Source organism: Corticium candelabrum, chromosome 17 (assembly GCF_963422355.1).
Source record: "Corticium candelabrum chromosome 17, ooCorCand1.1, whole genome shotgun sequence".
Lineage (NCBI taxonomy): Eukaryota > Metazoa > Porifera > Homoscleromorpha > Homosclerophorida > Plakinidae > Corticium > Corticium candelabrum.
The window spans coordinates 1,269,000-1,285,597 of NC_085101.1; the positions used below are offsets into that span (position 1 = coordinate 1,269,000).

The 16,598-nt window shown below is 42.4% G+C and overlaps 2 protein-coding genes across 2 annotated transcripts; one reads left to right on the plus strand and one right to left on the minus strand.

Moving 5' to 3' along the window:
* Positions 1 to 4,900: 4,900 nt before the first annotated feature.
* On the minus strand, positions 4,901 to 5,444 carry LOC134193506 (uncharacterized). The gene is made up of 2 exons (XM_062662333.1): positions 5,268 to 5,444; positions 4,901 to 5,197 (listed from the first exon to the last, which is right to left on the minus strand). Exons 1-2 carry the CDS (start codon positions 5,442 to 5,444, stop codon positions 4,901 to 4,903), a joined length of 474 nt encoding a protein of 157 aa, XP_062518317.1.
* A 3,066-nt stretch (positions 5,445 to 8,510) lies between these two features.
* LOC134193279 (collagen alpha-2(VIII) chain-like) lies at positions 8,511 to 11,480 on the plus strand. Its single transcript, XM_062662104.1, has 8 exons — positions 8,511 to 8,671; positions 8,739 to 8,792; positions 9,043 to 9,096; positions 9,156 to 9,218; positions 9,276 to 9,332; positions 10,860 to 10,892; positions 10,952 to 11,015; positions 11,089 to 11,480. Exons 2-8 carry the CDS (start codon positions 8,754 to 8,756, stop codon positions 11,457 to 11,459), a joined length of 681 nt encoding a protein of 226 aa, XP_062518088.1. The 5' UTR covers positions 8,511 to 8,671; positions 8,739 to 8,753; the 3' UTR covers positions 11,460 to 11,480.
* Positions 11,481 to 16,598: the final 5,118 nt, after the last annotated feature.

Here is a 16,598-nt window from a genome sequence, read left to right on the forward strand (position 1 = left end):
CGAAGACAAGAGCGGTGTCGAGTCGAGATCTCTTGTGGGTATCGCTTGTGGTGGGTAACGGTATTCGAACACGTGTCGGAATGATTGGTTGCGATAGATTGTGACACCGTGTGTGTGTGTGTGATCAGATCTTATATTTGAGCTGGGAATGTATACTATAGTCCAGGCGGGTACTGTGTCGTATCGTTGACGAAATGTGACAAAGTTAGATGCATCCACACTACGGCGGACGTACAATCGAAGGTCGACCGAGATATTGTTCTACTCGAGTACAAGGTCCCGCACCGAACAATACGCAACCGTTGCATAACTCGATACTACAAACCCCAGATTTGGATGGGACTGGATCTCTCTCCCACCACGTGCTTCGGTCTTTACGTAAAGGTCGTCTATCGTCTCTGCACCTTGGTACAGCTAGATCCGACACCGTTCTACAATACGTCCTACTAAGGAGACACAACCCACGGTTGGACATAGCCGATGGCTTGTGGTTGCATAGTGGTGCTCGAAGAAGGTGTGGAGGAGCCCGTGGACTACGAATCCGCCTCAAACAATACACTCCACAATACCATGTAAGACATCGCCCGTGGTACCCGTCGAGTCAAATATTTGTACTCCTGGTTTGCAGATGGAAGGGACAACAAGGGGTCTCTCAAGGAGGCTCTCGCCGGTGTGGACGGTACTTTTGTGGTGTATGTACCTTGGAAAGCCATGGAGGCGCACTATAGAAGCATCGATCGCAAACGAAGTTTCCTACGAGATAGCAGACCCAATATCGAAGAACTGTGCAAAACGGTTTGCAAGATCCGAGCTTCAGAATATCCGCATATGTCCTTGGACGATCTGTATACACTAACAGATGGGAACGTGCGAAGATGTGTATAGAGATCTCTAGGTGTGGATAAAAAAACCTACCCGTCTGTCTACCTACCTACCTGCCTGCATACCTTTCCTGTATTTTTGGATTTCTTTGTTTGCCTCCTTACCTACCTGTCTCCTTTTCTACATTCTTTGTCTGTCTGTAATTTGGGAGTTTGTCTTTGTCTGCCTACTTACCTGCATGTATTTGGATTTTGTCTGTTCTATCTACGGTATTTTTATGTTTCCTCTACTCATTCCATGGCAAGCTAGAACGAAACCCTAACAATTTCAGAAAGCCATATATCTCGAGGTGAGCCAGCACCAACGGTTGGGCTCTTTCCATACATAGATGGAGCAAAGATTTTGTTATTTTTACAATCGAAATTTTGGACTTGTCGCATAGAAGGTGTCTCGGATTTTCTCCAACCTAGCTTCAATTCCCGCTTTTTTAAATTTGTGCTTATTGCAATAGCAGTCGTGTTTTCTTCCGTCTGGCCACTATCGTGGCTCGTTCAACCTGTTCGACTTGCAGAGAATCTTCTTGCCTCGTGGCTACGACCATTAGCCAGTTGATCTCCTGGAGTAGCAAAGCCTCTTTCGCCAACATGTCCCGACACTCGAGTGTAAAGAACAGACAAACGTCGGGGTGGTAATAGCCTCCTCGAGGGGTAATGGAAGTAGGTCGCGGTCGCCACGCCAATCTTGCAATTTCACTTCCATCGAACAAATTTGGTTTCTGACAGACGTCGTTTGCCCTGTGTCGGCTTTCGATCTTTGTCCGAATTTCGTGTAAACGGGGCATTGCTGCAAGCTAAGTACATTGCACCTTCCATTTTTCGATAGGTGCGTAGCGTATTGTGGACTCTCTCGTCGTCTTTTTCCAGAAACACGGCATGATGGGTATACACCCACGAACCTGAAGGCGGATACTCACAACAAAAGATAGCCCTTCTCTTGAATCTCGAATTCCCGATCTCTGTAGTCCTGGGATACCCCGCAAATACGGCCGGTTGTCGTGTGGCCCCAGTAGACGGCTTAAAAATTGGTCTCCTTCGACAGGAATACCATGTTGCAGTGTATTTCCGACGCTGGCGCCTTATACATTGTTCGCACAGAGGGTACGCCCAGAACAGTGGATCACCCGTCGGCAAAGAATGTACGTACGAGACAACCTCATCTGCTGTTTCCAAGCACGCCTCCTCCGGTTGTATCCCGTACAACGACACCTCGACGCAACTGATTCCACGAGCTTGTACGTCCGAGTGGGCAAACGTCTCGTCGAGCCTCTTGTCGTGGCACTTGCAGTAGTTGGCCACGGTGGTTCACAAATTCTCTTGGACGCTTGCACACTCGATCTGGCATGCAAACGTGTTGTACAACTTGTCCTTTTATGGCGATACACAGGGCCTTTGTTGCCCACATTCTCGTCGTTCGCCAGAATCCTATTTGGGTTGTCTCCAGTACTTTCTGTTGTAATAAGTCGTGCTCGGAGACGTGGTGGTCTAGGAGTGCTTTTCTATCCAGACATCTAGAAAAGTCTCGAGTACACTCTATGGAGGAGAACCCGATTCCGTTGCGTTGTAGTCTTTCCAGAAACTCTGCAAGCCGTCTCAACAGCTCTTCGATCAGAATATCTGCTACATCAATCTTGCATACCACGATCGCAGTCGATATTGTGTTTGAATACTTCCCGTTGTACACACGTAGCGCATTGTCGTCGTCGGCAAACCTGTTGTTTCGTGTTCCAATACATGGAGTGTCCTTGCCCGTCTTATGGACAAATATCTACAATATCAACGTGTAGACGCTTTGGAAGTACTGCTATGTTCGCGTGTGGTCGAATCCGGGCCCTCCGACTCTGGTTTTAGTGTCTTTGTAATGCAGACTCCATACAAAGAGGTCGTCGACGAAGACGTCGGATACTGGTTCCAGATTCGTTTGAAGAGCGTCTGTGTGCTCGACTTGTATATAGTCCAATTTTTGCGATATCGCTCGCCAGGTTGTTCTTGTACAGGCTATGTAGAAGGACGTGACGAACCGTGTACGCTCGCCGACGGTGCGGAGATCCAAATCTTTAAGATAGTGTATTGCTCGGTGGCCTTGTAGCCGAAAGCTGTGCTCTTCACGGCGTTAAACGTGTCAAACTCTGTTCCCAGATGCCGTATATCTAGTACTACAGAAAAAGGCCCTCTAGCGCTAATATATATATGACTAGAAATCTTTGCCATTTTGAGGTCGAATGCTTTGCGACTACTATAGGTTGTAGAAATTTGACTGAACGTTCCAAGATTGCCGCCGAGGGTGGGTGGCTCGAGGGTAGAAATATCTTGTATTATTGCGATGGGTTTTTATCGAGCGATCGGAGTGCGACGGGCTGTCGAAGTGGGATGGGTCGTCGGAGTGCAACGAGTCGTCTGAATGTGCTTGACTTTGAAAAAATAGCCGTTTGTATTGGAGAGGTGGTAGTCAAACCTTGAGGAGATGGTAGCCCAAGGTCAAAAAGAGTCCATTTTATTGGAAAGGATGGTAGTCGAAACTAGCAGAAAAGGAGCTGGAGCCGAAGCACATCTCGCAACGGATTTTAGACCATTCTGTGCTTATACAATAAAATAGATTTTTTCTAACAGGGCGAAACTTTCTCTATAGACAGTAGGCGATCAATTCTGTGACTGTATACTAAAGATTCCATTTGTCTAATAAGGCGCAACTTTGTCTATAGACAGCGGGGGCTCAATTCATTGGCTATATACTGCAGAAGAGAAACCCCTTATATATAGAGCGGTTAAAATAGTACAATCTCCATAAATTGCTAATAGACCAGTTGCACTCACGTGAGCTAGACTGACCACCGCACACGTCGAGGACAGCCGGGACATTTCCGCGGGCTCTAGTATTCTCGTTTATCACGACAGATTGTTAGATTCCGACAGCCGACGTCGCTACAATGCTAAATTGCAGTATACTGATTTTCGAGACCTTTTATGAAAATTCCCTCAGCGAGTTGTCCGAGAACGTCGACTTGTGGCCGCAGCATCCACGCCGGATGAAATGTTTTCTCTAAAGGCAGACTGCTTTGAAATCGGAATGCCATATAATCTGTCAGAGTTCCCGAAGACAGTGCAACGGCTTCTTTAGCCTGTCAACATCTTCAGACGACAACTCTAGTAGGTCTGCATGCATGTTACCACTCACATTGCCATTCTCAATGTCGTCTGTTAATTTCGCTTGCACATGCAATGCAAAGAAGTGGAAGAACGGGTTCGTCGTCTTCTTCTAATCGCAATCTCTTTGCATTCCTTTGATGCACTCGTTCGTACCGTTCTGTCGTCAATGAATTTTATTTGACGAATATCGAAGATTTTGACTAGAAACATAATTCGGATTTGTTTTGTCTTCCGTTGCAGAAGCTTATGAAGTGATCGGAACAAACGAGTGTGTACGTCAAACTGATTTGTTTCAGGTTTATGGCAGTGATCAACGCTCATCTTCACCGTTTCGTCAGTTTTTGAAATTTCTTGGCTTTGACCATCACAATCGCTGGCAAACAAACGAAACTACTCACTGTTCGCGTTCACTGCGCATTTAAAAAATCGCAATAACTCCTGTGTCCTTCGTCGGTAAGCGACGATCTTGGCATCATTGGCAAGCGCAAGAGCCCGGATTCCTTCTAGACGCTAAACCGATCATGTAATTAAGACGCAGCCGGGAGGATAAGGTTTTTGCATATCAAAGACCATTAGTCTATCAAAACTTTATGTTAGGATATGATTACAGCTAAGTGGTCATGAAAGCAGATGCCACGTCAATTACCTCATTAAGATTAATTACTCTAGTTCAAAGCTTCGTCTGCGTTCAGCAACGCTTGGTCATGTTTGTCTGGTCTTGGCTGGCCAATGTCTTCTTCCTCGTCTTGATAGGGAACATCACTATCAAATTCCGTCACTTCGTAGTCGTCATCGTCGTCGTCTATCTCATTTGCGATGATAAATCTCTCCACGAGGTCTTCCTGCATCCCGTCTTTTTTCCAGAAATTTTCTTCTTATTTTTCTACGTGTTTGCAGTGCGATTTCCACATCTCCGGAGTCACAGACTGAAACGCTGCAGGTACCAGTTCTTCCAAGTCGGCCAGCTTGAAGGTTTGGTTTTGCTCTTTCAAGTACCGTTTGACCTTTGACCAAGCCAATTCAATCGGCTTTAGCTCACAGTGAGCAACAGGAGACTGAAGAAATATATGACCAAGTCGTTGCGCCAGAGCATTCGTGTGAAACAGTTTCCTTTTGGGAGCGGCGTCTCTGATCTTTGCAAACAAGTTTGCCTTCAGACTTGAGATCTGTGTCTTCAAATGCAATGTTTTTACTTGTGAGCCACTCTTTCATCATGGTCTTAGTACTGGATTTGGTTGGGACTTTCTCTAGCACTACATTGTGATAAGGAGCGTTGTCTAAGACGATAACAGATCTTTCAGGAACGTTGTGCATTAGCCTGTTCTCAAACCAATCCAAGAAATGTTCTCCATTCATCTCATCATGATAATCTCCAGTATGTTTTTGGAACGAAACACAAGAGCGCAGTTTGGAGTCCATCCGTTCTTGGAGCCTGCATGAAGTATAATAAGACGTCTGCCTTTCCCAGAAGGTCTTTTCCATCCATCCTTTCCTTCTTCGTCTAGCCGCAAGCGTTGAGGGGCTATGGACTAGTTTGCCCAAGTCTCATCGAAATACGCTATTGGACGGCCTTCTTCTCGGTATTTGCTCAGATATTTGTGGCGTTGTTGAATAATATCCCGTCTCTCATAGAAGGAAACTTTGTCATCCATTTTATGGTACTTAAACCCCATTTTCTTTAGCAACAAAACAGGGTTGTTCTACCACCAGGGAATATTTCATTGGCTCTGACTTTAGCAAGAAGCTTGTCTAATGTAGTATACTCCTTTTGCTCATACGTTTTGTGAACAGTACGACGAATAGCACCTCTGTCAAAATCATCCACGTTGACTGCAAAGCGAGGTACTGTATATCTCTTTCTCTTCTTGAGACTTCTAAAGCTGCCGCTTGTAGCCTTGGATTCTGAGTTAATCTTGGACAGCTGAGTTTTACTAATTCCAGTTGCCCTTTAAAGACGGTCAGTAACTTTTGTGAGAGTTATTCTTTGTTTGGAGTTGCATTCCATCTCCATAAACCGTCTGACCTTGTCAATGAGACACTTTTCTGCAGATGTAATACGTCTACCGTGGTAAGACTTCAAGTAACACTATGAACACTTGAAGAAATGGGGTTTTTATGGGTTTGCATGGGTAGTTTTATATCTAGGCAGAGAGCGAGCGAGGTTCAGTGATTTAACTTCAGTGACCTGCAGGAACAAGTACCGAATATTGTGATGACGTGTAGAAACAAGATAGAAGACTTTATTTTGAGCTGTAACTTGTTGAATTTCTGTCTTGTTGTAATACAATACTACTGCAATGCGTGCAAAAACAAGCTATTGATGTTATAATCACTTAGGAGGTCGCAGGCAATTAGTTAAACGTTTCCAAACAAACACAGGTGCTTCATTACATAGTTCCGGAATCACAGCGAACGCGAACAGAGAGTAATGTCCCTGTCACCATCGACACTGTTGCCGCAGCCCACAACAGCAAAGAAGTTTTTATTGCTATATTAAAGTCCCGAATGTACTCCAACACGTGCGCACGTGAGTAGGTTTACGCCTACTGCAAAACCGGTGATAGTCAAAGAAAATCTGAAAACGACAATTGTTGTTGTTTTGGAATCTGCGAGTATACAACTAACTTTAGTTAGCTATAAGGCATAAAATGTGTTTCCGACCTTGTTTTCACGTTTCGGCTTCCACGTTTCGGCCACCTCTATCCGATTTCGATAGAAGAATAATTATTAGTATCGATCGACTAGACCCGTACGTACCCAGTTGTGTGCGCGAGGTGCTTTCATTTTTGAGCCCAGATACACTACTTATAGATCTCATAAAGAAAAATCAATTGACACATAAGCTATTCCATATAATATTCTCTTTCCTTACCAAGTACGAGCAGTGCTTCTGCAATACGAATACACGAAAATCTGCCGTACTTACTGTCAATATTTTTCAATTTTCCATAGAGTAAATGATGCCGGTATCGAGAGGTGACTTTTTGTCAGACTTTCATGCAAAATTTTGCACTTTATCGTTTTTCTTTTTAATACTCGAAAAGGAATTTTTAGAGTACCTATGTGCTGCAGATGCCGTTCTATAGTTTACATCCGAGATTGTAACTTTCGACCAATCAGCAGCAAAGGAAATTGAGCAGATCGAATGTGAAAATTATCCGAAATATCAGCGTTTTTTCAAATTTGTAGTACAGTGTACACGTTAGGCGGCAAATGTACACCAATCAATGTATCGTGAAATCTACTCATACAAATTAAGTTCACTTTGTTTGATTTCCTCTTTTAATTAAAGATATCGTGAGATCATGCTAAGATACCGGCATAGTTCACTTTTTAATAAGTCTGTACCATCAACCTGGTCATAGTTCCCATACACAGTTAGCAAATTCAATAATAGCGTTCTGTGATCAAGCTATAGTATTGATCTCATTTATAAGTCAATATTAAAAGCTTTAAATAATAATTTTGACATCCAAAAATTTAGATCTGGCTACTCCGCTGTGATAAGACGGGCGTAGAAGGCGAAGGGATGATGGGCTCAAGCCCCTCGCTCAGTGTAGGGATTTAAATTTTCTGTGCCGGTGACTTTTGCAAATCTGTCTGGCAAGGGAAGCAGTTTTTGTCTACTCATGATCACATTCACGGTACAGCCCCCCGTTCGTGAACTTCTTCCTACGCCACTGGTCATAAGAACATTCTGCCTATGCCTCGGAAATCAAAAAAGGTGACTTTACGAGATAAGTACAAAGTTTTTATCAGCTGCCAGTGCAATTAATGAAGTGCTATGATGCACAAGCTAGATATGACAGCATTCACCGCTATAAGTATCCACCTTTAATTTAGAGATAGCAAACTAAACTTTTTCGGATTTTAGTGATAGATTCTTGGTAACAGTAGTGATAGGCCTAAGGGAGCAACATGACATAATATGGTTTATGGGTTAAAATGACTCCACTAGTAAATAGTACTGCCTAAAGAAGGACCACTGTTATAGACTCGACTATGTACTCCTGTTCTTTACTAAAATATGCACTTCGAGTAAGCTTAGTGCAGTATAGATACGTAGCCAAGGTTGAATAGACTGACACATTATGTGTAAGAATATATAGATTTATGCATGCGCATATAGTTGTAAACATATCTGCGTAAAAGAATGTCGATTCACACAGTGGTCTCTAATTAGGCGGGTATCTCATGGTAGTGGACGCGTCCCATACGCAATATAATCCAACCCTCTCACTTTTAAAAGTAACTCAAATTACAAGTTGAACAGGCAGACATGCATGCATATAGACGAAAAACAAATATAAAATTTTCAAACAAAGATAGAAAAAATATACAAGTTAATTGATAACCCTTTACTGAAAATGAGCTCTTATGTAAAATACGTACAAACAAGGTAAATCTTAACAAAAATTTAAATATGTAAATTATTTTATACGTGTAGATAGATCTTCAATCTTTATATATACTATGAAACATAACTGAAATGTTTGATTCATTTCGTGTTTGATTGCAGACCTTTAGTGTTTCAGTATTTAATGTATGTCCGTTATTAACATGGTTACGGAACATTAATTATTTATTTTAAGGGTTCAACAGGTTCTGTTGGCCCATCCGGACCAAAAGGATCAAGTGGTGTTAAGGTAGATAAATATACATTGTTGAACGATGTGGCCGCAATTGTTTATTTTATGTGTAAATTTTAAATAGGGACAAAAGGGAAGTATGGGGCCGAGAGGTATTGAAGGAGCTGATGGAGATCCTGTGAGTTACGATCGATATAGAGAGATCTGAATTACACAATTACTATTAGAATACAATATCAATTAGAATTTAAAATTTTAGTACTAAATAATAATTTTTAAAATTTACATTTGGATTCTATATATAAATCTTTAAAAAAATTATACCAAGATATTCAAGTAACGTTATACTTACATTAGAGAAACAAAGATATTAGATAGAATATAACATTAAATTATAAGTGTTATTATGTACCGTTTGTTTGGTCAAGGGGGCAGCCGGTCACACGGGACCAGTTGGCCCAAGAGGCTCAAAAGGAGAAAAGGTAGCAACTTGTTAACTTTGAACATTGGGTTTATGCTCAACATTTATTTGCATGTATAGGGACTGAAGGGGGTACCAGGTATAACAGGACCGAGAGGTCCACAAGGAATTCCCGGAGAACCAGTACTATATTGAATTTATTAAGTAAATTTAACATTTCAAAAGTTTTAATTATTTTAGATAGACCAGGAGACGCTTGAAAAGTACTTTAGTCCTGTGAAGGCGCTACAGACAGAGGTAGGTCATTGTCAAGTTTGTACAAGCATGACGGACTGTCACAATTTAATTAATCGGTAATAACACAGCATTTTAAAAAGATGGTATTTGCATTTGATTATTGGCTTTACTTCATTCAATTGCGTTAGTGCAATAAATTTTGTAAATTCTAATTTGGTTTGAAGAACGAAAGTTTACTATTTTGGCTTTAGCTAGAAACAGAAATTTGTAAAAGTCACGTGAATTAAATTAAAACGTACTTAAAATGTTGGCTAGAAGGACTTCTGGTTTGTGAGCTACCTGGCAGTGGCGGATCCAGGCATGGGCACAATCAGCACTTGCCGGCCTCCCTAAATTAATGCGCTCAATTCCTCTGGCACTAGGTATAATCTTGTGGCTTTTCTGACTATGCGGCCAAAGTAAGTGTTGAAAGAAGTAACTCAGCTCTCGCGTATGTCAAGACTGAGCCTCGCAGCAGTACGAGGCTCAACGAGCTGATTATATACTTTTTTCGTGCACAAGGACATTTAGTTAGACTACACCGTGATGATTGAATCTTTTGCCCGGAGGAATCTCAGACGAATGCTGCTCGCTGATGCTATTTATGAACTTACTGAAGAAAGCACTCGAAGTTACGTCTAAAATATTTTATTGCTAAATGGGCGTGTGTTGAAACGAATGAACTGAATATTTTTGCATATATATATTATGAGACATAGTAGCTATTAAGCTTAATTAATTAATTAATGCCCTTCTGCTGACTGCATGCTCCCTATGTACTGCTGTGCATGTTGTCTTGTAATTTAATATAAAATTCTTTGCCCAAAGTACTTGCAATATAACAGTATATAAAATACGTATGTCCAAACTGATTCATAATTATACTAGTCTGAATGCCGAGTTACGCCGCGAAGTTGTGACTTCATAATTTTAATGACGTTATACTAGTTTGTAGTCGCTTGCACTCCCTCCAGTCAAACTCTGGATCGGCCGTGCATTCTGAATTTAGTCCAATCAGCGAACAGTATTTGCTTTACATCGTATTTGGCTGTACCGCCCAGGGAACGGATAAACCGCCAGGAAATCTGCCAAACGTTTAGGAAAGAGATTTTACCAGAAAAGAGTAATTTATGTTTGAGATTGCCAAATATTGATGGAAATCAACATCAAAACTGCTAACGCAAAATAGATCACTTCCGTGCACGTCTTAAGACATTTATACAGGGGAATAACGTAACATTGCGTAGAGAGGGTTTGTTTGCCGTATGTGATAGCTCTCGTTACTGCAATTCTGCCACTACGTATATAATAAATACTTACGGACTGGACTTTGTGGTCACGTGAAACGACCATCGCTTTTACGATTCTAGATAGATTATTCTTGTAACCCCAGTTTAAAAAGGGTATATGTTTAATTCGTAATTTTTAGCCACAATTAAGGTTAATGGTTGTGAAACGACGGTGTAAACACAGTGATCGACGATGTAAAGCCAGCTTTAATTACTACCCGTATAGTTGGTCAATGTAGCTGACGTTGTGTGTTGCTAGGTATCTAACATGAAACTCACTTTGCAGTCTTTGGTATGCAATCATACAAATTTTCTGTTTACCCACTTTCATATAATAATGTTGCATTGCAGGCAAGTAACGATCAACCTGCTGCTCATTTACACGGGAATAATAATCATGGCACAAAAAGTGGTGGTAAAGTTCTTGTTCTTCTACAATTTAAAAATATATTAAACTAATGTATTTTGGAGTTTTTGATTGCAATCAGGCAGTATTATTACGGACTGGTATACTGGTAGCGGTCAGTGGTATTCTCCTATTCTGAGAGGTGGAATGACATACAGTAACGGATACATTACCGTGCCGAAAGATGGACTTTACTATATCTACGGAAAGATATATTTTGATCCACAGTCGGGACAAAAGAATTCTGGATTCTACATCTACTTGAACAGTCAATATGTTGATCGTACATTCCAGTACGTTGCATCACCTAATAGTTATCAAGATTACACTCGTTATTCTGGTCTTCTAACAATGGTCAGCAAAGGAGACAGGATCTATATGAAGTTTGTCTATACTGTCTTCGCTCATATGTATCCGTATTACGCTCATTTTGGAGCCTTTCGTGTTGCCTAGACGGTGCAATATGTACTGTTGCTGTGTCTTTGTGGTCATTTGGGGCTCTGTCTGCTGAATTATTGCACAATCTCCCATTAAATGACTCATCTGATTACACCTGAAGCAATGACCTACACGCTTCTGCATACTTCTCTGTAAGCAATTTCTTTTCACATGTCCCTGCTCGGTGCACAAGAACCATCGAAGTGCTCGTCCAGCGCTAGTGTGATTAACATCTTGCGTCACAGACAAATGACCCGATCTTGACTGCTTATTATAACTTCTCAAACCCATTGCTACAGTACTTAGCGCCTTTTCATCTCGTTCAATCTCTCTTTCAGATTCTCGATGACACTTGTTTCTCTATCTGCACGAGCCGCACTAACACTAACAAACTTGTGACAGCCGCGCTGCTGCTGCCGATCATTCAACAACATCAATTCACGAGTTCCAATAATTGTACCTTGGAATGTCTCTTGCGGGTGTAAACCCAGCTGATACCTGGCGGGCACGAGCAGACCTTCAACAAAGCGATGAATGAGCTGTTGTTCTTTCATATCTTTTCCCAGCCCAGGCATATGCATAGCACTATCCAGTAGATCTTCTAGTTCTGTCTCATACACTTCAAGCGCTTCCCCATCACGTAACGATCTCTCTGAGAACGGCCTTCTCGCTAACCGACATCGTTCTTCTGTTCAAGGCAGAAGAGGTTCTTTCAACGCCGTAGCTAGCACATCGTACGAAGTCTTCTGTTCTCCGTCAGTCGACTGTAGACTGCATATGCCTTTCCGTTCAAGTTCGTTGGGAGAACCTTCGCTTTGGCATCCGCATTCCAGCTATTAGCAGCCGCACACAAAGCAAAGCGCTCCAGCCATCACTCAATGTCTCCGTCTGCAAACTTCTCTGTGACTGCCAGAATTCGCATACCCTGCCCAGGCACCAATGCTGCTTGACCTGGCTGATCAACTGCACCGACGTCTGCTATGATGCCGCTTTCCTACGTAGGGCTCAGCACTCACACGTACACAAGTGCATTCTCACATTACAAATCGACAACCTTAACCGAGGACTGATGCACGAAACGATCTGTTCGAATTCTGTTGCGATATATTGCACGATTTCCCGCTCCTCATCATCAAATGCAAGAACTTTACGCGTCGTCGTTCCTGTATATAGACTGTCCAAGAACCATACCCGATCACACCTGCGCACACGCTACTGGATACCTTGCAGAGAGGATCCAATTCGACTGAAAAACGCGATCTACGACCGCACGACCGTCTACAACAGACACTTGACTAAGAAGACAATCTATTCTTTCAATGTCTCTCCTAAATACAATACTAATCTAATTAGTAACTCTAACTGTCAAACGGTCTGCTACATCACACATGTATGGCGTGGTAGTGATCTGCTGTCTATCAAGAGTACTGTACACAAACGGCGAGTTGTAGTGCACTCTTCACGTATAATCACATCCCTACCCGTTTGTGGTTTGTATTCTTCACCTGTCAACGTCATTAACGACACCTTCTAGTAGCAGATCTAGAGCCGTCTGTTCTAATTTACGAACTGATGTTTTGACATCTACACTAACCAGCTGCATATGCATGCTCAACGACTTCATGATCACGTCTACTAGACAAAACCGTAGCTACAGCAAACATAAAAGTACCCGTACTGCGAGATGCAACACGATGTTAATTCTAGCGCAACATGTCTTCGTCGTTCTTGTATTACATCCGTAATTAGAAAGGTATGCATTCATAAAACTGAACACTGATGCTGGTTGTAGGACCAACCGCAATATACTGAGAAGAAGAGGTACCATCCCAGGCATATAAATCGGCGCTACACGGGTCTGGAAAGTCGAGGTTAAGTTAAGGTACTCTGTGAACGAGATTAGGTGCGATCAGATTTCAATTTCTACAGCAGCAACGTTACGAAAGATGCCGACGTAAAATGCTCTACCTAGTAGCTATCCAGTAGGACAATGACGCTAGCGTAGCAGCTAGGTCTGGCCGCAAATTAGGAAAGTAAAAAAGATTCTGGACTCTACATAGGTACTGATCATCAACACAATGTTCCTTATAAGAAGGATGTCTATATTATTTATATTAGTCTAATCGACAAGTTTAAACTTTAAAACAGGGTACTTTTTGACATGGATTAAAACAGTTCATTCTGAATTTTTGGTATTAGGACTTGTTTTAATAAATGTTAGAAAAAACGTCAGAACAGTCTCTGGCTCGTCGGTTACCTAGAAGAAACAAGTGTGAGATAGTTGTATTTACAGAAATATTTTTAGAATATATTCCATCCAATCTAATTTTGAATGGACATATGTCTGATTAAACTACAAATATTATTTCGATCACGTACTGTACTTGTGACCTAGAGATAGATTGTATATGTTAGATATTTGTAATATCTAAACGTTTCATGCTAAAATGTATATGCGTCTCCGCTGTTGAAAAGCGCATATTTTAGGTATGTTAGAATTAAAATATATACTTGGAACGCCAGTATGCTAATATCGCACTTATTGAATCTACCAGAGAAATTTTGTAAAATGAAGATACCTTTTCGTGTGCGCACAATTTTCCATTTATCAACTGAATCTTTCTCTAACATGCACCCATTAATTCAACTGCGAAATACTAAACTGCCTTATGTAGACAGGGAACCATGCCGCTCTTTAATCGCGCACACATGCACAAAAGATGGACAAATGGACCAATGTTAAGTCCTCCACGTCTTTCGTCGTCGACCTGGAGGTCAGTTGCGGAGATAGCTCTCCTGCCTGTATAGACAGGGCCTCCATGCGCTACGTGGTGTCTTGGGGCCAGCGCTACAATCCACCTGGAGTTTGGCCAGAGTCATCCAAGGGCACTGACAATGGAGCATCTCTGGCACTGGACACTAGGGCCCACACGTAGCCGGCTGCTGCATGATGTTACTGCCAAGTCAGCGGTCTTGTCAACCCCAGTCAATGACCAGGTACTCATTTGTACTCCTGTGTCGAGAGAAGCAATTGTGTGTAAGTTTCTTGCTTAAGGAAATTATGCCATAGCTGGCCATCACTGTGACTTGAACCTGCAACCCGGCAAGGTCCCGGATGTTTTCATTCTCCAAATGCACTCTCTAACCAATTGAGCTACAGCATCACACATGCACACACACACACACACACGTGTACAAACACCGCAAACCGTAAGCAAACACACACACACACACACACACACACACACACACACACACACACACACACACACACACACACATGCACACACACACACACACACGTGTACAAACACCGCAAACCGTAAGCAAACACACACACACACACACACACGCACGCACGCACCTCACCCCACTCGCTAGCAGCAATCTGGGAACATATCTCGTAAAATATGAATATATCTGGGAACCCTTTAATTCACAGCTGGTCATGTATCACTAGTACATATTACTATGTTTCCATGATCTAGATGATAACATCAACTTGTGACCATATTGTTGTTCATGCACTGCTCTTGGGACTTGTGAGAAATACAAGTATCACACCTTATATATCAATGGGAGCAACACTGGATGATGCTTTAGACAATCTGAATTAAACTATTGTGAGTGGTCAACTTAAAGTTTCAGTGAATAAGTCATTATCGTACTCAAGTGTAAGGGGAAGTGTCACTACCACCTTTCAATCTCCACAACATTCGTCACCATCTCAATGTCTTACCCCTGCTTCTCTAACTAAAGCTTCTACTGCGGTCATGCCAACAAAAGATGTAAATGCCACTCCATCATCACCATCTTCGTCATCTTCACCTCACATTAGTGGAAAGTGGTCATCGTCTGGATATTCTGCTGGCTCGATGGCAGGTCTTGCTATTGCCATGCTTACGGATGGTGTAGTCAGTGGATGCGCAGTGATGTTTTTGTTATGAAACGGAAAGCAACTGCAGAATTTGGCTATGGTAAACAGGGCAATGTCAATTGAACGGGTCTTGTATTGCATAGAATATTAGCAATTTTTGTGGATTTCTGATGCAGATTTGTTAGTTGTGTATGGGGTAACCCAATTAGCGTACTATATAAACGTAGTGTGTTGATTGTAATAGAGACTTCTTAACGTGTACGCCTAGAATACGGACGCACCACGTTACATGGTGACAGTGAGTGGGACAGCGACACCGTCACGCTACACACGCTATTCTAGCAGCAGTGTAAAGGATGGCTGAACAACCGGACGCTCCAGTTGCAGAAGAAGCAGCACAAGCGGAGGCAGTTCGACCGGTTAGCCTGCAAAGCCGAATCCCTCTACCTCGACCGCTGGTGGTAAGAGGAAATCTGTCGCAAAACTGGAGAGAGTTTCGCCAGATATGGGACTCTTACGAAGTTCTTACGAATCTCAGACAGCCGGAAAGGAAAGAGCACCGAGTGGCAACATTTACAACATGCATTGGCTACGAAGCTCTCCGGATTTACAATGCACTACCTTTTGCTTACGAAGCAGAGAAAGGAGATCTTGACCGAGTGCTAGACAAGATGCAAAAGTACTGTCTGGGAGAAACCAATGTTATCTATGAACGGTTTCGATTCAATGGCAAAACACAGCAAGACGGTGAGTCATTCGATAACTTTTTGACTAACCTCATAGAATTAGCCAAGACATGTCAGTTTGGTACTATGCACGACGCTCTATTGAGAGATCGAATAGTAGTAGGAGTGAGAGATGACGCCCTCCGGAAGCAACTCCTACAGAAGAGGGAACTGACACTGTCTGAGTGTATTTCAATATGCAGAGCGAGTGAAACTACAGCATTGCAGATGAAAGATATGTCTGCACATGATACAGTGCATGCGATGGCCGTGCGAGCGCAGAGATGGCCAAGCAGCAATGCAAGCCGAGGAACAACGCGAAGCAAGACGAGCGAAGGTGAGAAAGTATGCAAATATTGTGGTAAATGTCACAGGCGTGGACGACAATACTGCAAGGCATTTGGGAAACAATGTCAAGCGTGCCACAAGATGAATCATTTTACTCACATGTGAAAAGTCGAAAGCAACAGCGACGACCAAGAAAAAGAGCATAGCGAAGCTACACCTTGTCGAAGGTGATATGTCAAGCAGTGACACAGATAGTCCAGAATA

Excerpts from the sequence above, each read along its gene's own strand:
- LOC134193279 (XM_062662104.1), top strand. The coding sequence starts at position 8,754 with ATGGGGCCGAGAGGTATTGAAGGAGCTGATGGAGATCCT. Across the intron at positions 8,793-9,042 it reads AAGGAGCTGATGGAGATCCT|GGGGCAGCCGGTCACACGGG; the intron begins GTGAGTTACGAT and ends TGTTTGGTCAAG. Across the intron at positions 9,219-9,275 it reads AAGGAATTCCCGGAGAACCA|ATAGACCAGGAGACGCTTGA; the intron begins GTACTATATTGA and ends TAATTATTTTAG.
- LOC134193506 (XM_062662333.1), bottom strand. The coding sequence starts at position 5,444 with ATGGACTCCAAACTGCGCTCTTGTGTTTCGTTCCAAAAACATACTGGA. Across the intron at positions 5,198-5,267 it reads ACAATGTAGTGCTAGAGAAA|ACACAGATCTCAAGTCTGAA; the intron begins GTCCCAACCAAA and ends TTGCATTTGAAG.